General features: G+C 41.9%; 1 protein-coding gene across 13 annotated transcripts in view; it reads right to left on the bottom strand.

Annotated features, from left to right (window-relative positions):
• plcb4a (phospholipase C, beta 4a) overlaps positions 1-22983 on the bottom strand; it is a 546496-nt gene that overhangs the window by 49222 nt on the left and 474291 nt on the right. For all 13 annotated transcript variants that reach the window (XM_043696592.2, XM_043696591.2, XM_043696594.2 and 10 more), the window contains 4 exons: positions 21994-22069; positions 16230-16405; positions 4381-4482; positions 683-740 (listed from right to left, as the gene is read on the bottom strand). In XM_043696592.2, coding sequence (XP_043552527.2) covers positions 683-740; positions 4381-4482; positions 16230-16405; positions 21994-22069 — 412 coding nt within the window. The remainder of the gene's footprint in view (positions 1-682; positions 741-4380; positions 4483-16229; positions 16406-21993; positions 22070-22983) is intronic.

Here is a 22983-nt window from a genome sequence, read left to right as displayed (position 1 = left end):
GCAGGGTTCAAGGCTTGCCCCCACCGCTCCAGAGGAATGTCTGAACAGGTTGAATAGAAAATATCCACACCATTCTTCCCTAAAGAGTGGTGGTGAGCTACTATATTGAACCATTGCAGCCCAGTTGATCAAGGTAGCATTCTGGTGTTTTAGGACTTGATGGAACTGGCAATACATATCCAAGCCAGGGTGGTGTGTGGCTGGTAAGATATGACAAGAAATCTCCCTGGACCTTGTGACGGGAATCCCTCCAAAAACCTTGTCCTTAACCAAAAACCGACATGCAAATCAGGGGCTTTGAACAGATCATTTGCTTTTTGTGGTGAATTTGAGTTTTTCCAGCACTTTCAGTTGCTATAGTGTATAAGGAAGCTCATGACCGGGGACTGGCTAACTTATAGTCGAGTGGGTGGTGCTGGAAAAGCACAGCAGGTCAGGCAGCATCCGAGGAGCAGGAGAATCAACGTTTCGGGCATAAGCCCATCATCAGGAATGAGGCTTGTTGGCCAAGGGGGCTGAGAGATAAATGGAAGGGGGGGGGGGGCTGTGGGGAAGGTAGCTGGGAATGTGATAGGTCGATCATCCACTTCTTCCAATGATCCGCATAAAAATCACTGCCAAATTATTGCTATAACACAGAATCAATTGTATTACGTATGTGCGGAAATATGCAGTGACATACCCGTTTCCTTTCCTCCAGGAATTTTTTAGTGTTGCTGCTGTTCAGCTCCCGGACTCGCCTGGAAATCAAAAACATTAAAACATTTGCCGCGGCTTTTGACATCTTTGAAACGTGCCACTGAAATACATTCAGGTTCTGATCAGTTGTCTCAACAGCGTCATCTAGGCTATAATGCACTGAAACTAAAATTTCCTCTGAATTAAATTTAATTAAATTATCTTATTATCAATATCAGCCTGTAGAATTCAGGAAGCAAAATGCAAATCCTAAAATTCTCCACAAAAATCAAAACGTTAGTGCTCCTCTCTCTCCAATTGCTTCCAGATCTGCAGAGCTTCTCCAAACTCTCTGATCTTATTTGTTTGAGATCCGCAGTTTTCTGCTTTTATTTTCTTTACAGGCAGCATGGTGGGCTCAGTGGTTAGCATTTCTGCCTCACAGCACCAGGGACCTGGGTTCAATTCCAGTCTTGGGTGACTATGTGGAGATCACAAATTGTCCCCGTGTCTGTGAAGGCTTTATCTTCCAGCCCTAAAGCTTTGCAGGTTAGGGTGGATTGGCCATGCTTAAAAAATCCTGCCCCATAATATTCAGGGAGGTTAGATGGGCCAGCCATTTTAAACGGCGTTTACGGGGATGGGGTGGATCTGGATGGGAAGCTTTTCAGGGATCTCTTTCTGCACTGTAGGGATCCTATGATTACAAATCAATTAACAAAGGCAAAAGGTAATCGAACAAAGCAAATATTTTAAAACGTCTTGTGCGAAATAATAATATACAGTTACTATTCCCTACAGTTATGTAGGGAGTGGTGGACAGATAGAGAAGGTTCTAGACATAGGGAGTGATGGACAGATGGAGAAGGTTCCAGATGTAGGGAATGGTGGACAGATGGAGAAGGTTCCAGATGTAGGGAGCGATGGACAGATGGAGAAGGTTCCAGACGTAGGGAATGGTGGACAGATGGAGAAGATTCCAGATGTAGGGAGTGGTGGACAGATGGAGAAGATTCCAAATGTAGGGAGTGGTGGACAGATGAGGAAGGTTACAGACGTAGGGAGTGGTGGACAGATGGAAAAGGTTACAGATGCAGGGATTGGTGGACAGGTGGAGAAGATTACAGACGTAGGGATTGGTGGACAGATGGAGATGGTTCCAGACATAGTGAGTGATGGACAGACGGAGAAGGTTCCAGACGTAGGGAGTGGTGGACAGATGGAGAAGGTTCCAGACATAGGGAGTGGTGGACAGACGGAGAAGGTTCCAGACGTAGGGAGTGGTGGACAGATGGAGAAGGTTCCAGACATAGTGAGTGGTGGACAGATGGAGAAGGTTCCAGACATAGTGAGTGGTGGACAGATGGTGAAGGTTCCAGATGTAGGGATTGGTGGACAGATGGAGAAGATTACAGAAGTAGGGAGTGGTGGACAGATGGAGAAGGATCCAGATGTAGAGAGTGGTGGACAGATGGAGAAGGTTCCAGACATAGTGAGTGGTGGACAGATGGAAAAGGTTACAGATGCAGGGATTGGTGGACAGATAGAGAAGGTTCCAGACATAGGGAGTGATGGACAGATGGAGAAGGTTCCACACGTAGGGAATGGTGGACAGTTGGAGAAGGTTCCTGACGTAGAGATTGGTGGACAGATAGAGAAGGTTCCAGACATAGGGAGTGATGGACAGATGGAGAAGGTCCCACACGTAGGGAATGGTGGACAGATAGAGAAGGTTCCAGACATAGGGAATGGTGGACAGATGGAGAAGGTTCCAGATGTAGGGAGTGGTGGACAGATAGAGAAGGTTCCAGACGTAGGGAATGGTGGACAGATGGAGAAGGTTCCAGACATAGGGAATGGTGGACAGATGGAGAAGGTCACAGAAGTAGGGAGTGGTGGACAGATGGAGAAGGTTACAGATGCAGGGATTGGTGGACAGATGGAGAAGATTACAGAAGTAGGGAGTGGTGGACAGATGGAGAAGGTTCCAGACATAGTGAGTGGTGGACAGATGGAAAAGGTTACAGATGCAGGGATTGGTGGACAGGTGGAGAAGATTACAGACGTAGGGATTGGTGGACAGATGGAGAAGGTTCCAGACATAGTGAGTGGTGGACAGATGGAGAAGGCTCCAGACGTAGGGAGTGGTGGACAGATGGAGAAGGTTCCAGACATAGTGAGTGGTGGACAGATGGAGAAGGTTCCAGACATAGTGAGTGATGGACAGATGGAGAAGGTTCCAGACGTAGGGAGTGGTGGACAGATGGAGAAGGTTCCAGACATAGTGAGTGGTGGACAGATGGAAAAGGTTACAGATGCAGGGATTGGTGGACAGGTGGAGAAGATTACAGACGTCGGGATTGGTGGACAAATGGAGAAGGTTCCAGACGTAGGGAGTGGTGGACAGATGGAGAAGGTTCCAGACGTAGGGAGTGGTGGACAGATGGAGAAGGTTCCAGATGTAGGGAGTGGTGGACAGATTGAGAAGGTTCCAGATGTAGGGAGTGGTGGACAGATGGAGAAGATAACAGAAGGAGGAAGTGGTGGACAGATGGAGAAGGTTCCAGACGTAGGGAGTGGTGGACAGATGGAGAAGGTTCCACACGTAGGGAATGGTGGACAGATAGAGAAGGTTCCAGACATAGGGAGTGATGGACAGATGGAGAAGGTTCCACACGTAGGGAATGGTGGACAGTTGGAGAAGGTTCCTGACGTAGAGATTGGTGGACAGATAGAGAAGGTTCCAGACATAGGGAGTGATGGACAGATGGAGAAGGTCCCACACGTAGGGAATGGTGGACAGATGGAGAAGGTTCCAGACGTAGGGAATGGTGGACAGATGGAGAAGGTTCCAGATGTAGGGAGTGGTGGACAGATAGAGAAGGTTCCAGACGTAGGGAATGGTGGACAGATGGAGAAGGTTCCAGACATAGGGAATGGTGGACAGATGGAGAAGGTTACAGAAGTAGGGAGTGGTGGACAGATGGAGAAGGTTACAGATGCAGGGATTGGTGGACAGATGGAGAAGATTACAGAAGTAGGGAGTGGTGGACAGATAGAGAAGGTTACAGACATAGGGAGTGGTGGACAGATGGAGGAGGTTCCAGATGTAGGGAGTGGTGACAGATGGAGAAGGTTCCAGATGTAGGGAGTGGTGGACAGATGGAGAAGGTTACAGAAGTAGGGAGTGGTGATACCACTTATGGGTTTGAACAAAGGGATGAGAATTCTAAATTTTTGGCATTGCTGGAGTGAGGGGCCAGTGTTGGCCAACGGACATGGACAATGAGTGACCAGAGTTGGTTCAAGTCAGAACAGGGCATGGACAGTAGAGTCTCAAATGGATGTTTATGGACGGTGTAAGGCGGGGAGGCTGGTCAGGGAAACACTGCAATAATCAACTTGAGAGATAACAAGTACAAGATGACGACATTCAGAAACCAGCATAGTAATAGATGGTACTGTACTGTGAAGCATCATTAATTTGAAATCTCACAACATTAAATTTAAGAGTACAGAACAATGATCAGAATTATTGTATTCTTATAAACCTGAAAGAACACAAGGGAATTTTGTTAATTCAGCAACTGTGTAAGGATAGATAGAAGGACACCATCCTGAAAAAGGGTGAGCATCACGCATTTATAAAAACATGAATCAATATTTTTTTTTCTGATTTTGTTTACGAAGAAGACAACTTGCCTTTCCCTTTCAGCTTTGTTTTTGATGCTTTTATCCTGGCTTATGGCTTTACTGTTCTCCATGGAGCTCTTTGCCTGGTTAGCCCGCATCTCTTTGCTCAGTCTGTAACATGAACACAAGAAGCCAGGTCAATGATGTTCACAGTACAGGACGCAGTCTCCTCTACACCAGGGATTCCAAACCCAAAATACAAGACCACTCTCTGAACGCCTCTGCTCAGTCTATAAGCATGTTCCCTGAGCTTTCACTCACTTCCCATTTATATTTTCTAGGAACAGCAGTAGGCCATTCAGCCCTTTGAGCCTGTTCCTGCCATTCAATAAGATCATGGCTGATGTGTGGGCTGACTCTAAATACATGCCTTGGGGCAAAATCCCTTAATACCCTTGATTAATAAAAACATGTCTATCTCAAATTTAAATTTCACAACTGAATTAGCATCAACCGCTGTTTGAGGATGAGAATTCTAAACCCCCACTACTCTTTTGTGTGGAAGCGCTTTCTGACATTTCTCCTGAATGGCCTGGCCATAATTCTTAGACATGATGTGGAGGCGCCAGTGTTGGACTGGGGTGGACAAAGTTAAAAATCACACAACACCAGGCTATAGTCCATCAGGTTTATTTGGAAGTACGAGCTTTTGGAGCGCTGCTCCTTCATCATACAACCTGGTGTTGTGTGATTTTTAACATAATTTTTAGACTACGCCCTTAGTTCTATAAAACCCATTCAGTGGAAATAATTAAGCTTTATCTACCCTGTCTTTCCCTGTTAACATCTTGAAAACCCCTTAACCTTCTAAATTCTGGAGAATTCTGCCTCATTCTCCCACACCTTCCAATGAGGCTAAATGAAAGCTCAAAAAGCAAATTAAAGCAATTCACAGCTTCCCTTTGTCATTGTCCATCGCAGAAACATTAAAAAGTAGGAGCACAAGTAGGCCATTCGGCCCTTCGGGTCTGCTCTGTCATTCATTATGATCAGGGCTCAGTTTCCCTGTTCCCTATACCCTTTGATCCCTTCAGGCCATGAACTGCATCCAACTCCTTCTTGAGAACATTCAGTGTTTTAGCCTCAATCACTTTCTATGGTAGAGAATTCCACAGGATCACCAGTCTTTGGGTGGAGAAATTTCTGCTCATCTCAGCCCTAAATGGTCTATCGCATATTGTAAGATTGTGATCCCTGACTCTAGATTCCTTGGTCACTGGGAATAAACTTCCTGCATTCACTCTAAATAGTCCTGTTCAAATTCTATAGGTTTCTATGATCTCCGTCCTCATTTGTCTAGACTCCAGTGAATATAGTCAGAACCAATGCAGTATCTCATCACCCATCAGTCCTGCCATACCAAGATTCTGTCTGGTAAACTTTCGCTGCAATCCCTCCATAGCTAGAACATCCTTCCTCAGATAAAGGAGGTCAAAATGATACACAATATTCCAGGTGTGGTGTCACCAAGGCACTGCATAATTGCAGCAAGACATCCCTGTTCATTCACTGGGGACCACAATGAGAAAATAAAGGCCACTGCAAAATAGACACACTGAACCAAATGTATGAATTAAAACCCGCCCTTTCTGAAAATACTCACACGAGTCCTTTGCACCAGAGCCTGGGAGTCAACTTGCCCTGAGCTGAGCTGGTATTGGTGCCATTCCTCCTGCCTGCTCTAACTATAGTGCACTTAAGGTTGTCAACTTGCCCATGTTCAGCTCTGAGCTGTACACACTGTGTCCATATCAGGGTCTGGGTTGAGAGTGTAGAATCTAGTTGATAGTGCTATAGTTCCATTATCACCATCATGTTGGTATTGATCTACCCCCATGGATTGGTTACATCTCTCGAGTCTCTGAATGCAGGAAGGCACAACAGAAAGACCATCCTGGAGCATGGAGGGTGGGGGCAGGCGGTGCACTAAGTAAGAAGTCGATCAAACTGTTGGGCACATTGTGACACACCACCACGGACATCATATCCTGAGGGGGGACTTGAACCTTGAGACTTCTTGCCACTGACTACCACTGTATGTCAAGACCTCCTGCAAAAAATAATAATAATAGTCTTTCCCTTATGCCCTCCTCCATTCGGACACTCGAGAGGGGCATCCTGTCCAGGGTGTAGACAAAGAAGAGGATTAGGGCATTCATGATATGAAACTTCAATATTGCTGAAAAGAAACATGCTGCTGAAGATATCCTGCTTACCCCACAATTAGTCAATGTAATGTAAGACTTCCATTTGCCGGTGTGATGCCAGATATGTGGTCCATGTATTTGTAGCTGATATTGTAGCATGTTTCTTAGCTTGTTGATATTAAGAGTACAGACCACGCTCAATTAGTGCACGTCTGGAAAAGTTAAAATAGAACTCCTACTATTAAATAGAATTCTGTGGTTGGGCTGCACTTGCTGAACAATCTTCAAGGTGCTAACTGCTTCAGTCAAGTTTGGAACACGGCTCATTCCCATTTGCTGGGAGTTTCATACTTTCAAATGCATGGTCTTGACAAGAAGGATTAAGATGAAGTGTTGCATCTTCCTTAAGTACCAGAGAGCTTGGGAAGCTTATGCTTTCAAATTGCTTTCTTCATGGTGAGACCTCAGCCAATCAGAGTTGATTAGTCAACCAATCATCAGTATTTTCTCATGTAGTTCCAATTATTGTGATTGCTTGAAATTAGTATTCTTGCATGTGTCCTAATGGGTGCAATCTTTAGCATCATGCCTCTCTTTGTAGCAATATTCAATAAGGCTTTGCACTCTCTCTTTTTTGGCCACTAACCCTCATACTTAGCTTGGCAAATTCTGTTACATGAAAGGTGTTTTATGAGTACAAACTTTTGTTGTTGCCAATGTGTTTAAAGATGATCCTACCTGGTAGAAAACCTATTGAATTATTATGAAGCCCATTGACTATCTCATTAGGAGAAGTCTCAAGGAGACATGAGAACTGACAGAATTTCTGAACTCCATCTGATCTAAATTTATAATGCTTCATCCAATGTTATTTTGCAGACAAGGCCATGAGAGATTTTGTAACTTTCTAGCCAGATTCATAGATTCAATGCACAAATGCATTTTCTGTTATGCCTATGTTATTGATATTTAATATTTTTTCCAAAATTAAAATGGTATCCTCAAAGTGATATGAATTACATCATTCTTAAGCAGGCAATTTTGCTTTTGTTTTAAAAGGGAAATGAAAATTGTTACTTATCTTTGGACAGTTGACTGTGACAGTATTGGAACTATTTTCTTTTAGTACATGTGACATTCTATATTAAAATTTGCATCAATCTTTACCAACTCAACTTTCGTCTCAAAACCTTTTTGGATAATAAAACCATGAAGAGCTATTTAAATTTAAAATGCCCATATCTGCTTTAAATTGCCCTGTGAAATTCTCAGTACTCTGCAAAGATATCACTATCACTTCTGTAGCAGCACATTTAACAGAGAATGTTCCTCAAATGTATGCATCTCACTGCCGATCACAAATTGAACGTTACATAAATCACAGGGAAAAAATTAGCAGTAGAAACTGCCTTTTCTTTGAAGGAAAGTCATTTAATTAATATAAAATTATGTGGATATTATACTGGATATATTTAAGAGACCAAAATGCCATCTAATTTTAGGACAGCATTACCACCTAGTCCCCCTGAGATTTGAACCGTGCTTTAATAAGCTTAGTGGAGAACACTGCAGAACACTGGTAAGTGCAAATCTTAATTCTAGCACTCTATGTTCAATTTTATATTGCCAACATCTGATAGCATATTCTGTTACAATCTGTTGTAAAGCTGTTTTGTATGACATTGAGTTTATGGTGTCTTGTGAAGGTGGATTGCGGCATAGTAATCAGCTACATTGCTTGGTCAATTATAAGAGGGTCTATTTAAAAAAAAAGAGATCTGGTATCCTAGCAGCACCAAACTAAAGCATATTCAACAACAAAGGTATTAATATTCAGAATTTTAAGTGCTCCTTAACAAATACATGCTACCTGACAGTTCCTGCATGTAAATCCAAGTTCACCACCACTGATTAAAATAAGTTCATAACACAGATCAAAGACACTTTTGTTTAATTGGGCACATAATGATACCTTTTCTTCTGTAGTGAATATTATAATTCTAGTGAGATAAACTCACAGAGAAACATGTTTTAGAAAAAAACATCGGTTTACTGTGGGTGCAAACAGCTGGTTAGAACCCTGCTTCACTTGTATCTAAATTATCACGTTTATGAAAATGCACTCATCATCAATTTTAAAAAGAAACAAAGTTGTGTCTAGAATGGTTTATTTTAGTCAAGTTTCAAGAGAATCTGCAGTGATTTAAAGGAAAATTATTTTGCAAAATGATTCTATTCTTACAAATTGAATACTTTTTCTAGGGATTCTTGTCAATGGTGACTTAATTACAGAGACCTCCAATTTTTGCAAGTTTGGAACTCCGGTCAACTAATATTCCCAAGATCGAAGATAGAATATCCAAAATTTGTGTTGCCAATTACATTGTTTAGTTTGAGGTTTTACTCCATACTCCCAAAATTATGACAAGTTTTGAAAACCAAGTCTTGTAATTTGTCGCTTAACAGCAAAGGGAATTTTTGAAAAAGTTTACTCATGGGAAGTGAGTGTCAATGGCTGGCCAGCATTTATTGCTTATCACTAGCTGCCTTCATCTGAGTGGCTTGTTCAACCATTTGAGAGAGCAGCTGAGAGGAACTCCCATTGATTTGATTTGTTTTATTATTGTCATATGTGCTGAGATACAGATTAACCAGCCTCTGACTGAAGAAATTACTCATCTCAGTTCAAAAGGGTCGTCCCTTCACTCTGAGGATGTGCCCTTGGGTCCTGAGTCCTAGTGGAAACCTCTTCTCCATATTCACTCTTTCCAAGCCTCTCAGTATTCAATACGTTTCAATCAGATCCTCCCTCATCTTTCTAAATTCCAACGACACAGAACCTGACTCCTCAACCACTCCTCATATGACAAAGCCTTCATCTCCAGGATTGTTCTTGTAAACTTTTTTCCAGATCGCCTCCAACTCCAGCACATTCTTCCTTAGATATGGGATTTCTACAATGTTTTCCGCCCAATTTACAATGCTTTCATATCATCCGCAAATTTGGAAATTAGAGACGTTAAATATGTTCACTTTAGAGTTCATTCTTAATGACATCAAAATACTGACTGTGTAGTGATAAATGGCTCCATTTCAGAATGGCAGGCAGTGACCAGTGGGGTACCGCAGGGATCAGTGCTGGGACCGCAGATTTTTACAATATATATTAATGAAATAGAAGATGGTATTAGTAATAACATTAGCAAATTTGCTGATGATATTAAGCTGGGTGGCAGGGTGAAATGTGAGGAGGATGTTAGGAGATTACAGGGTGACCTGGACAGGTTGGATGAGTGGTCAGATGCATGGCAGATGTAGTTTAATGTGGATAAATGTATGGTTATCCACTTTGGAGGCAAGCACAGGAAGGCAGATTACTACCTAAATGGAATCAATTTAGGTAAAGGGGTAGTACAAAGAGATCTGAGTGTTCTTGTATACCAGTCAATGAAGGTAAGCATGCAGGTACAGCAAGTAGTGAAGAAGGCTAATAGCATGCTGGCCTTCATAACAAGAGGGATTGAGTGTAGAAGCAAAGAGGTTCTTCTGCAGCTGTACAGGGCCCTGGTGAGACCACACCTGGAGTATTGTGTGCAGTTCTGGTCTCCAAATTTGAGGAAAGACATTCTGGCTATTGAGGGAGTGCAGCATAGGTTCACGAGGTCAATTCCTGGAATGGCGGGACTACCTTACACTGAAAGACTGGAGTGACTGGGCTTCTATACCTTGAGTTTAGAAGACTGAGAGGGGATCTGATTGAGACATATAAGATTATTAAAGGATTGGACACTCTGAAGGCAGGAAACATGTTTCCGCTGATGGGTGAGTGCCAAACCAGAGGACACAGCTTAAAAATACGGGGTAGACCATTTAGGACAGAGATGAGGAGAAACTTCTTCACCCAGAGAGTGGTGGCTGTGTAGAATGCTCTGCCCCAGAGGCAGTGGAGGCCCAGTCTCTGGATTCATTTAAGAAAGAGTTGGATAGAGCTCTCAAGGATAGTGGAATCATGAGTTATGGAGATAAGGCAGGAACAGGTACTGATTAAGGATGATCAGCCATGATCATATTGAATGGTGGTGCAGGCTCGAAGGGCAGAATGGCCTACTCCTGCACCTATTGTCTATTGCTACTCTCCCATCACAGTCCATACCTCAATAATAAGGAGGAACATAGAACCTATCAATCAATCTCCAGGCATAGCTTGATTAATGATCTGATGTCTTGATTCATGATCCTGCCCGAAACATTGACTTTCCTCCTCCTTGGATGCTCTCTGACCTGTTGTGTTTTCTGCAGCGCCACACTTTATCGACTGTAGCACCATGATCAACAATAGTAAGGCTGAAGAATGTGGCAACGTAAACACAATGACCAGTGCATATATAAATGTTAAGTACTTACAATCAAATGTTTTCAAGGTTCTCCACCCTAATTGATATTCCAGCAGCACATGCATCAAACACTTGAGCTTTGCACTCTAATTGGAGATGCAGTTTTGATGCTTTCATTGTATTACAGCCTTCCAAATATTTATTATCCATTATTCTGATTGTACCAAAGCTGTGGAAACTCAAGATAACTAATTCTAAAGCACTGTCACTTTAATAACCTTGCAACTGAACAAGACTATTCACAAACAGTTGCTTAGCCTTTTGTCTCTCGCCTCCTCAACCACAGCATCTACGTCCTCAACTCTTCTTTTCTTTGTCCAATACCTAAACGCTCTGTACACGCTAAATTAATATCTTTTCTTATCGTTTTGATTTAAAACAGTGGCATATGTGTGTTGATTTATTTTCTATGGTGCAGTGGTTTAATAACTAAATCGGTCGGTCTTTCGAGAACCATGTCAAGCCAGTTTGTGTCTCCTGGAGTGTTAGTGAACGTTTGTGTAAATTGTGGAATTTTGCCCCAGAAGAGATAAGACATTGAGAGACGTTAGCTTGCTTTGAGGTTTAGCATATTTAAGGATTGATTTCAGCTCAGAAAAACCTAGAGATGGTGAAGTTTGAAAAAGCCCTGATGACAATCAGCTGCAACAATAGTTTCTCCTGGAAAAAAGGGATTATTCAGAGCAGATAAGAATAAGTTATTTCAGTGAAGGAGCTTAGTTGGTGAAATTTCCAGACCAGGAATATTCAGTTAGAAACCTGCATTTGTTCTTCAAAGCTGAGTAAGTCTAAGATCTCAGTTGTGTAAATATTCCAGCAAAACTGAAAAGATGCAGTTCGGTCAAGCCTACAGATTTAATAGATTTGGGAAATTCCTCTGGTTTTTGAGTAACTGTAAAGCGATAGGGTTGGGAAGTAGCCAGGATTTTGTTTTGCCGTGTGTTTTGAAACCTTTCCAACAGTTTTTGGTTTAAATAGCTTTGTCTGTTTTTTTTTTAAAGTAAAACTTCTGTTTTATTGTTGAAGACAAACTGCAGTCTGGAGTGTTTACGTGTCAGAGAAAGACGACCAGATTAGATTGCAAAACAAGGAATCTATCAAGCCAGATTTAATTCTGGCAGCTGACTTGTCCAGAAGGAACAACAACTGGAATCATAAAACTGAGCGCAGAATGATCTCAAGCTCCTGTACTCTTTGTTTTTTTGGCAAAACTTCATCTGGACCCATATTTGATCCTTGGATCATTGGTGTGGATGTGTGCTAGCATTTCCCTTCAGTTTGTAACATGGTAATCCCATCGTGTTGATGAGGTTTAAAAGCATCACCAGACCACCACAACCAGACCAACCTTTTACACCCATTTTAACAAACAGAAAACCCTCATTTAATCACACATTCAAAGGCCACCTTACTGAGAAATTGTACTCCCTCTTGAGTTCCCACTGTCTGGAGTTAATCCAATGACAATGGAATTTGTCAGCAAAATTTTGTTTTATTAACATGTGGGATGTGAATAGAGGAGGCAATGGTTTAGTGGTATTATTGCTAGATTTATTAATCAAAAAACTCAGCTAATGTTCTGGAGTCCTGGGATCAAATCCCACCATGGCAGACAATTCAATTTAAAAAAAAATCTGGAATTAAGAATCTACTGATGACCATGAAGCTGTTGTCAGAAAAAAAACATCCGGTTCACTAATGTTCTTCAGAGAAGGAAATCTGCAATCCTCAGCTGGTCTGGCCTACATGTGATTCTAGACCCATAGCAATGTGGTTGACTCTCAATTGCCCTCTGAAATGGCCAAGCAAACTATTCAATTTCAAAGCCTCTTCAAGGCCAACTAGGGATGGGCAATCAATGCTGGTCAGCCAGCAACATCCACATCCCACATGTTAATAAAACAAAATTTTGCTGACGAATTCCAGTGTCATTGGATTAACTCCAGACAGTGGGAACTCAAGAGGGAGTACAATTTCTCAGTAAGGTGGCCTTTGAATGTGTGATTAAATGAGGGTTTTCTGTTTGTTAAAATGGGTGTAAAAGATTGGTCTGGTTGTGGTGGTCTGGTGGTGCTTTTAAACCTCATCAACACGATGGGATTACCTTGTTACAAACTGAAAGATCTGTGGATGCTGGAAATCAGAAACAAAAACAGAAGTTGCTGGAAATGCTCAGCAGGTCTGGCAGCTTCTGTGAAGAGAAATCAGAGTTAAAGTTTCAGCTCCAGTGTCTCTTCCTCAGAACTGATGGTAGCTAGGAAAAGATTGGGTTTTATGCAGAAGGTAGGACCAGGGTAGAGGGTAAGGAGAGTGCGATAGGTGGAGATAGAGACCAAAGTCAGGAAAGAGCAGTTGGACAGACAAAGGAGGGGATAATGATCAGCCTGGGAAAGTGAATAGCTACTAGTGGGGATTATTAGTGGCTAATAATGTGTTATATGTAATAGTAGGCCATGTGATAACAATGTGTTAGAGGGATGTCAGGAAAAAGTGCCTCAAGCTCTAAAACTGTTGAACTCGATATTGAGTTCAGAAAGCTGTAGAATCGCCAAGTGGAAGATGAGGCGCTGTTCTTCCATCTTGTGCTAAGCTGCACTGGAGCACTGCAGCAAGCCTGAGACAGAGATGTTGGCCAGGATTACCATGCTGTTCCTCTTATCAGAACTTTGGAACATCCCTAGTTGCTAAGTGACTACTGCTTTCAAGGGCAACTATAATAACTCGGTGACTGTAAGCTGATTTTTTATTTTATCCATTCTTGGAATGTGGACATTACTGGCTGAACTGGTGTTGGTTGCTCATCCCTAATTGTCCTGAAAGAGGTGCTGAGTGGCCTTCTTGAACCACTGCAGTCCTTGGGATGAAGGTCACCCGCAGTGTTTTTCAGGAGATAAGTTCCAGGATTTTGACTCAGTGACAATGAAGGAATGGTGATATAGTCAGGATGGCGTGAGCCTTGGAGAGTGAGTTCCAGAATGAAGTTTTATCCAGTGACACTGAAAGCACAACAACATACTTCCAACTTAGGACGCTGAGTGGCTGGAAGAGGGTATATGAAGTAGAATGAGAAACAGTGCATATCCAAGTGTTTCTTAAACACGTTGTGGATTTCTGCCTCTGCTAACCATTCAGTGAGGTCCAGATCCCCAACACACTCCAGATATCAATATTTCTTCTTAACCCCCTCACAGAATCAGAGAAATATATTTAATTTATCTTGCTTGATTTAACAATTTCTGAAAAAAGTAAATCTTATGGTTTATATTATGGGCAATATAGAAATTCCTAAAGTTCACAGTCAAGGAAAATAATCTCGAAATATGAGATGGACAAACAAAATTCACATATTACGAAAAAGGAGCAATGAGTAAGGTTCTGTGGATAAACGGGATTTCAATTGAGACTTGTTACATCACTAATCATCCGTTTACCAAAGTAGGAAGGAGTCAGTCATAGAGGTGTACAGCATGGAAACAGACCCTTCGGTCCAACCCGTCTATACTGACCAGATATCCCAACCCAATCTAGTCCCACCTGACAGCACCCAGCCCATATCCCTCCAAACCCTTCTTATTCATATACCAATCCAAATGCCCTTTAAATGTTGCAATTGCACCAGCCTCCACCACTTCCTCTGGCAGCTCATTCCATACACGTACCACCCTTGAAAAAGTTGCCCTGTAGGTCGCTTTTATATCTTTCCCCTCTCACCCTAAACCTATGCCCTCTAGTTCTGGACTCCCCGACCCCAGGGAAAAGGCTTTGCCTATTTACCCTATCCATGCCCCTCATAATTTTGTAAACCTCTATAAGGTCACCCCTCAGCCTCCGAAGCTCAAGGGAAAACATCCCTAGCCTGTTCATCCTCTCCCTATAGCTCAAATCCTCCAACTCTGGCAACATCCTTGTAAATCTTTTCTGAACCCTTTCCAGTTTCACAACATCTTTCCGATGGGAAGGAGACCAGAATTGCACACAATATTCCAATAGTGGCTTAACCAATGTCCTGTACAGCTGCAACATGACCTCCCAATTCAATACTCTGACCAATAAAGGAAAACATACCAAACACCTTGTTCACTATCCAACTACCTGCGACTCCACTTTCAAGGAGCTATGAACCTGCACTCCAAGGTCTCTTTGTTCAGCAACACTCCCTAGGACCTTACCATTAAGTGTATAAGTCCTGCTAAGATTTGCTTTCCTGTTTGCATTTCATAGTTCAGTATAAATTCCAGTCTGCCCTCTCCCCTTCTTGATTAAATCTACTTAGTGGGGGAAAGCCCCCACCAAATCACCCAGAATTGTCAACAAATTGATTACAACAGAGGAAAACCCATCTTGTGTCAAATAACCCACCACCAAATCACCCCACTAACAAATTAAAGCAAACAGCTAGCGAGGGCAGTGCAACAGTGAAGCAAGTAAAGGAAGAAGGGAGAGGACTAAACTAAAACGGAGTTGGAGGTGGAAATAATGCATTCCAACAACCAAGGTGCGCCCCTCTTGTTCAAGATGGCACTGACACTGGGCGACTCCTTGCCATCCCCCTATAGCAGATTTTATTCTAACATTTCTTTTAACCGATGCACACTTTTAAACCTAAATTCTAAGTTTGTAAAAATTACTAATAATGTTCCTTTCAAATAATGTTGATCTTGTTAATGTTGATTTTGCTTCACACATCCCCTGTGCAGTGTAACCTATATGCCTCACTCCATCTCAGCAATCTATGATCTATGTGTCCTTGCTTACTATGATCTGCCTGTACTGCTTACACACAAAGCCTTTCACTGTACTTATGTACACATGACTACGATAAATCAAATCAAATCAAATCTAAATAACTCAAGGGTGTTAGTGCATACAGTGTGCTCCCTTGCTATTGACATCTGTGGAAGAGGGCCAGGAAAAGTTAGCCTTTCTAATTTTATATTCGAAAGTGTTATCACACAAAACGGAATGGCTTTTTTCTCCAACACCAAACCACCTGTGTTATTTGTCACATGTAAATCACCACCATTAAATCACCCATGGTATTCTATTGATTAGTTTCCACGCAAAGTCTGTTAAGAGCAGTGCAGACCACCAAAGGTAGGGAGAGAGGCAGGGAGCTGAATCAAAAGGGAATTGGAAGGGGAGATAAGGTTCTCCACCTCTTGTGGTGCACATCCCTCTCGAAAGGTATTGGTGGATACCGGATGCTCCCTCTCCAAGGATACCCACGTGCAAACATAGCTGCAGAAGAGGGGAAGTCAGGAACTTTGACCTAAAGAAAAAATAAGTTTTCTTAATATCAAACAATTGTTTTACACACCTATCATGAATAAGTTTCAGGTGCTGGCTTTGTTGCTCATGCATACTGATGAGCAGTTTCTTCAACAAATCGCACTGCTGGCTTAAATGAAGATCCTTCAGTTCCTGCTCTTCTGCACAATGTATATTTATCATTTCTGACCATTCCTTAGTTTGCTGAGTAACAATCTCCTTCACCTGTCAAAAGAAAAACATAATGCGCATCACACAGAACCTGCAATTAGATTTATTGGGTGGTGGTTATGCCAGTTAATATAGATATTTGAACTCAAATTACCTCGTTTTAACTGGATGTTGGAGATATGTGTTCGAGAATTAAAGAATATTAGCAGGGTTATAAATGAACTGAAATTTGTTTATAATTTGTTGTTTCATATGAAGATTTCAATAAACAAAGTTTCTGGTGCGAATTGGCATCATTGTGGTTGCACACAATTAATGGGAGTGAAAAATGGTGCAAGGGCAGAAATTATTGGAATGGACTAAACTGTTGTGATGATACTATGGCTTTAGGAGGTGTATTTTGTCTTTTTTTAATGAAGAGAGGTTGAGACAGAGATGCAGCGATCTGTTCCAAACCAATAAAGTAAACAGCTTGTGACGTCTTTTTTTTGGAAGTTAGAACAACAGAAGCAGCCTGAATGGGTGGGGTCAGGCTCCCACAGAACTAGGGTTTTACTATAGCTATCAGTAGTTGTTGGGGTTTTGAAGTTGCCATGGATCTCTCCCTGGTACAGCAAAACACATGAATTCTCTCACTCTCTCTGCGCCAGAATTTTCCTTGATGTACTTTTCTCCTGGACTGGAGACACATTGCATGTGAGACAATCTATTTTACTGAATTTGCCTTTGCCAAGGGTTGGTTATGGGATGTTACTGTATTGGAACAATTGCTGTTTACCAGTTAAATAATCTTATTATTCTGTTGAGTTTTCCAATAGTTAGATCAATTCTTCTTTCTTTGTGTTTTAACTGTGGAATAGAAATAAAGTGTATTTTGCTTAAAGCTGAATAGTGTAACCAATTGAATTACACTTTCCTTTAAATAAGAAAAAGTTAGGGTCTATGCTATCTCCTTGATACATCAGAAGTGGGTTTGTACATCATATTATCATAAAATAAAGTTTCCGAAAATCTTTGAAAAGCCATTTACAGTGTTTGTTGGGGTGCTACGTGTCTCCGAATAAATCAGACCTTCAAGCTTCAATATTTAATCACTATAATTTCAAACGGTGATAAAATGGATGCACACTTTGAAAATTTCCAATTTTTGATATGTTGCTCCTCCATGTGAGAACTTGGAATTGTTCTGATACGAGCCCAGTCTGTATTCCACATCTCGCAATTAGTGGCCATGTGCCATCTAGCTTCCAAGCTCTGAAATTTCCTCCTGAAAGCTCATGGTATCGCAAAGAACAATAAGCACAGTAACAGGCCCTTCGGCCCTCCAAGCCCGCGCTGATGCATTTCGTGTGTCCATACTAAAATTGTCTTCAGTTACAGGATCCATATCCCTCTATTCCCTTTCCTATTCATGTATTCATCCAGGTGCTTCCTGAGTGCTGCTATTGCATCTGCTTCCACCACCTCCTCTGGCAGCACCTTCTACGCACTCACAACCGTATGTGTGAAAAACCTGCCTCCACTTCTCTTTCCTCATTTACGATAGAGACATGGACTATTTTTGAAATGGGGAGCAAATTCAGAAATCTGAAGTGCAAAGGAACTTTGGAGTCCTAGTCCAGGATTCTCTTAAGGTAAACTTGCAGGTTGATTTGGTAGTTGGAAGGCAAATTCAATGTTGTAATTCATCTCAAAAAGACTAGAATTTAAAAGCAGGGATATATTTCTCAGGCTTTATCAGGCTCTGGTCAGACCACTTTTAGAGTTTTCTGAGCAATTTTGGGCCCTGTGCCTCAGGAAGGATGAACTGGCCCTAGAGTGAGTCCAGAGGAGGTTCATGAATATGATCCCAAGCTGAACATATGAGGAACGTTTGAGGACTCTGGGACTATACTTGATGCAGTTCAGAAGAATGAGGGGGGAATCTGATTGAAACTTACAAAAAACTGGACGTCTGGACAGAGTGGACGTTGGGAAGATCTTTCCATTGGCAGGAGAGAAGAAGACCTGAGAGCACAGCCTTAGAGTAAAGGGAAGACCCTTAGAATGGAGATAAGGAGAAACTTCTTTAGCCAGAGCGTGGTATGTCTGTGGAATTCATTGCCACAGAATGCTGTGGAGGCCAGGTCATTGAGTATATTTAGAACAGAGATAGATAGGTTCTTGATTGCCAGGGGGATTAAAGGTTATGGGGAGAATGGGGTTGAGAATCCTATCAGCCACGATCAAGTGGTGCAGCAGACTCAATGGTCGAATGGCCTAATTTCTGCTCCTGTGGTCTTATGAACATCCCTTAAAACCTTCTTCGTTGACTGACCACTAGGTCAACTGTCCAAATTCTCCTTATTTAACTTGGTGTCAGTTTGTGTTTGCTAATGCTCTCGGGAAGCATTTTTACGATGACTTATTACATTAAAGGGACTGTACAAAAGTTGTTGCTAACTACTAAGATCAGACATTTCATAATACAACCGTATGTACCAAATTTAGACCCAGTTTAGACTCTTCAGCAGAAGAATATGGTGCTGCCTGTTTCATTCACCTTTTTTACAGAATGTTTTGTGCATCGATCTAGACATATAGTGAAGATTACTGGATGGACAGAATGGTGCTGAACAGTGTCATAGCAAAACTTGATTGAAACATATCTCTTCTTAAGGGGCTTGACAGGGTCAATGCTGAGAGGATGTTTCCGCTCTTGGGACCAGAGGGCGTTGTCTCAGAATAAAGGGGCAACACCTCTCCCCTACCCCACCTCCATCCATGGCCCAAAGGATCATTTCAAATCTGGCAGAGATTTTCCTGCACATCTTCCCACCTCATTTACTGCATCCCATTGCTCTCAATGTGGTCTCCTCTACAGGATGCCAATTCGCGGAACACTTCCGAGAACATCTCTGGTCAGTACACACCCAACAACCCCACTGCCCTGTGGCTGACCACTTCAACTCCCCCTCCCACTTCCCCAATGACATGCAAATCCTGACCCTCCTCCACTGCCAGATCAAAGCACCCCCCCCCACCCGCTAACTGGAGGAACCCTTCAACCACATGGCATCAACATCGACTTCACCAGTTTCCCAATCTCCCCTCCCCCCCGCCACCTCATCCCAGAACCAACCTTACAATTCAGCACTGCCCTCTTGACCTGACCTATCTGTCCATCTTCCTTCCAAGCTATCTACTCCACCCTCCCCACCAAGCTGTCACTATCACCTCCTAGCTGCATCGAGCTATCGCCTTCACACCAACCTTACCCCAGCCCCACCCCCACCCCCCACATTTATCTCTCCGCCCCTCCCCCCTCCATATTTCTGATGAAGGTCTTATGCCCAAAACGCCGACTCTCCTGCTCTTCGGATGCAGCCTGACCTGCTGTGCTTTTCCAGCCCCACACTTTTCAACTCAGAATTAAGGGGCATCAATTTAAGTCTGAAATGAGGAGGAATTTCTTCTCTGATGTCTTATAGTGCGTGGAACCCCTTGCCACAGAGAGCTGTGGGGGGCAGAGTCCTTGTGTATACTAAAGGCTGAGATAAATAGATTCTCGATCAGTCGGGGAATAAAGGTTAATGGAGAAAATACAGGAAAATGGCCTTAAGGAATGTCAGATCTGCCATGATCCTATTGAATGGTGGAGCAGGACTGACGGACCGAACGGCCTTTCCTGTTAGCACTTTGGTTCTAATTACCCTCTTTCAGAACATAAAGACAAAGTAAATGAACTTGCACTAACATAATGCCTTATAATGGTTCATGGGAACTTCCTGCAGCACTTGTGTTGAATGAATTACATTTTGCACTTAATGTTTTGCTGATAAACAGCAAGTGGACTTTTTAGATTTGCATTGTACAACAAGCAAGGTACAATAGCAATACTACATCTCTATGATTTGATTCCATATCTCCCTTTACCAGCAGTCCTACCCATTGACAAAATGAAAATGCTTCTCACTGTGATGGAAACTGACGCTTCACTTTTGTGATTTCCCAATCCTCTTCTGAGTGATGTGAATAGCTAAAACTCATTCAAGCCTCTGGAAGTTTCTGCTTACAATTATTCCAGATAACTATCAACAGGAGCATCAAATGTGATGGCTCCAAATCTTGAAACATCTTGGATCAGTCGAAACATTTCATGCACTCCCTCTCATTTCTCACAACAGATCTGAACAGTAGCATTCTGATCTCTATCGGACACACTATGTGGTGGATTACCAATCTCAATTTCTCCCTGGAAAGATGTCAAGTGCAATCTCGTGTTTGCAAATTTCCAGTATTTCGCTTTTAGTTGAGTGTTTAATTCACTGCCACTTTCCTTCCACCTTGAACAAGTTTTGCTCCTCTCTCTGACAGGATTTCCGTTTTTAATCTTTTAGCTTCTTCACCTTCATTGCTTTCTGCTCTCCCTCCTAATGCTTGATAAAGTGCTTGCCAAAATGGTGGGATGGTGTGTCTTGGCAGAATTGAAATGTTAACTCTGTTTCGCTCTCCACAAACACTGTCAGACCTGCTGAATTTCTCCTGGAATATGTCTTTATTTCAGATTTCCAGCATTTTGCTTTAATTGGAGTTTGCAAGCTGCTGTTCTGTGGTATTAACATCTTGGTATGAAGTTCCTTTGCCAAGCACATTAAGCTTGTAAGTCCTTCAAAAATGATAAGTTTTGCCTTCAGGGAAGAAACAAATGGCAAAAGGAGAAAAATGTCCCCAGTTCGTAATAAGTAATGTTCAATGAATTTGAAGGAAATTATGATTGCATCTCATCCAACTTGCCAATAAATGGGTTTGTGCTAGTGTCAAGAACTCAGTTTCATTTGGTGGGTGTTTTCTGTACATAGCAAAACTAGCACTTATTAGTAAACTATTGTGAAACTATTTTAACTAATGTTTGATTGAATAGCACCTTAGACTGCCAGTAATTTTCTTTCCAAGAGATTTTGTTCATTTTAATACTGTACCAAGTCTTAGCACACAAATCTACTTGGGGAGAAATCCCTTGTGGTTGCTATGTTTGGAAAATATTAGCTTTTCCATTTTGAATACTAGTGAAAATAACAGGTGGATACTTTTAATATGCAGATTAGGTTCTAGATATAAACATTTACCAAACACATTTATTAAAACAAAATATCTGATATATAAATAGTGCTGGAGAAACTCAACAGGTCAGGTAGCATCTGTGGAGACAGAAAAAGAATTAACACCTTGAGTTTGATATGACTTTTCTTCAGAACTCCATAGTGAGCACAAATTTGTTTCTGAGTTACTGCTGATGTATCTATTCTTGCCCTATGTAAGTTCACCATTGTATTCTTGCCCTATGTAAGTTCACCATTGTATTCTTGCCCTATGTAAGTTCACCATTGTATTCTTGCCCTATGTAAGTTCACCATTGTATTCTTGCCCTATGTAAGTTCACCATTGTATTCTTGCCCTATGTAAGTTCACCATTGTATTCTTGCCCTATGTAAGTTCACCATTGTATTCTTGCCCTATGTAAGTTCACCATTGTATTCTTGCCCTATGTAAGTTCACCATTGTATTCTTGCCCTTTGTAAGCCACATTGCTGGCCATTCTACCATATCATGTAGAACAGAATTTGATTGCACAGAAAGGTTAAAACTCAACATTCCAATACCTTTAGCTTGTGGTCTGAAGATAATGCTTCTATTTTGACCTCTGTTTCTTTCTTCAAGTCAATACAATTATTTTCTCTGGAAAATAAGGAAAATCAAATGAACAAGAATAACTTGTCTGTCCACTTTCTCCCAGTTGCTGGTCACCAATTTACTGGTTTGTCTCAGGTGAGCAGACAGCAAAAGTATGCACTTGTTCCTAAACAGTTACTTTGTCCAGATAAGGGAGATTGTTAACCTTAACAATTCTGCATTGGGAATCACAGGATCAAATCCCAGCTCCTGTCACCAAGGACAAAAATAATCCGGGTTCCGGAGCTGACTCTGTACTCGTAAGTATGGTGCTAGGACCATGCACTTGTGACATTATGGCATGTTAGTCACACACTGACAGTACATTTGAATATTATTATGATTCAAGCTACTCAGATCACAGCTAAGTGCACTGAGAATGGTGAGAGTGGTTAGAGAGTTGTTTGCATCAGACAAATGTGACCTATTTTAATAATTCAAATTTCACGTGGCCCCAGAGTGAAACCTCAGGGGAGGGTGAGGTTGCTAGATGCACTGTAGAGGCGAAATACTTAAGTTAATGCCTGGGAGGTGAAGGCTTCAGATGTTGAATTTTAGGGATAGTGGTGGTGAAGTTTGTACCTTCAAATCTAAAAGCAATGGCTAGAAAGCTGTTGACATGGGCTTAACCTATGCACCCTCCAAAAGTGGTCCTCTGTCATCTCCATCTAGGCATTGAACACACATCCAGTTTTATCAGTGGTTACATCAAGCATGTGGAAAATCACTGTTAGGTTTAAGTTAAGATCTTTGTACAGCAGACCCTCTGACTCTGAAACCTCAAAAGCTCAGTGTGCTGTTTCTTCCCTTTCCTTGTTCTTTTCAGGGTATAAGATTTCTGCCTGGAGCGGTACTTCCTGAACTGGGGGTCATGAAATGCACCCTGCCCCTCCCACAACCTCCATGGGGTCAGGAGATAT

This window comes from Chiloscyllium plagiosum, unplaced genomic scaffold (assembly GCF_037043375.1).
Source record: "Chiloscyllium plagiosum isolate Xiang-an unplaced genomic scaffold, Cpla_swu_hap1 HiC_scaffold_10, whole genome shotgun sequence".
Lineage (NCBI taxonomy): Eukaryota > Metazoa > Chordata > Chondrichthyes > Orectolobiformes > Hemiscylliidae > Chiloscyllium > Chiloscyllium plagiosum.
Note: the sequence above shows the minus strand (reverse complement) of the source record. Positions and strands in the feature narration are given on the sequence as shown.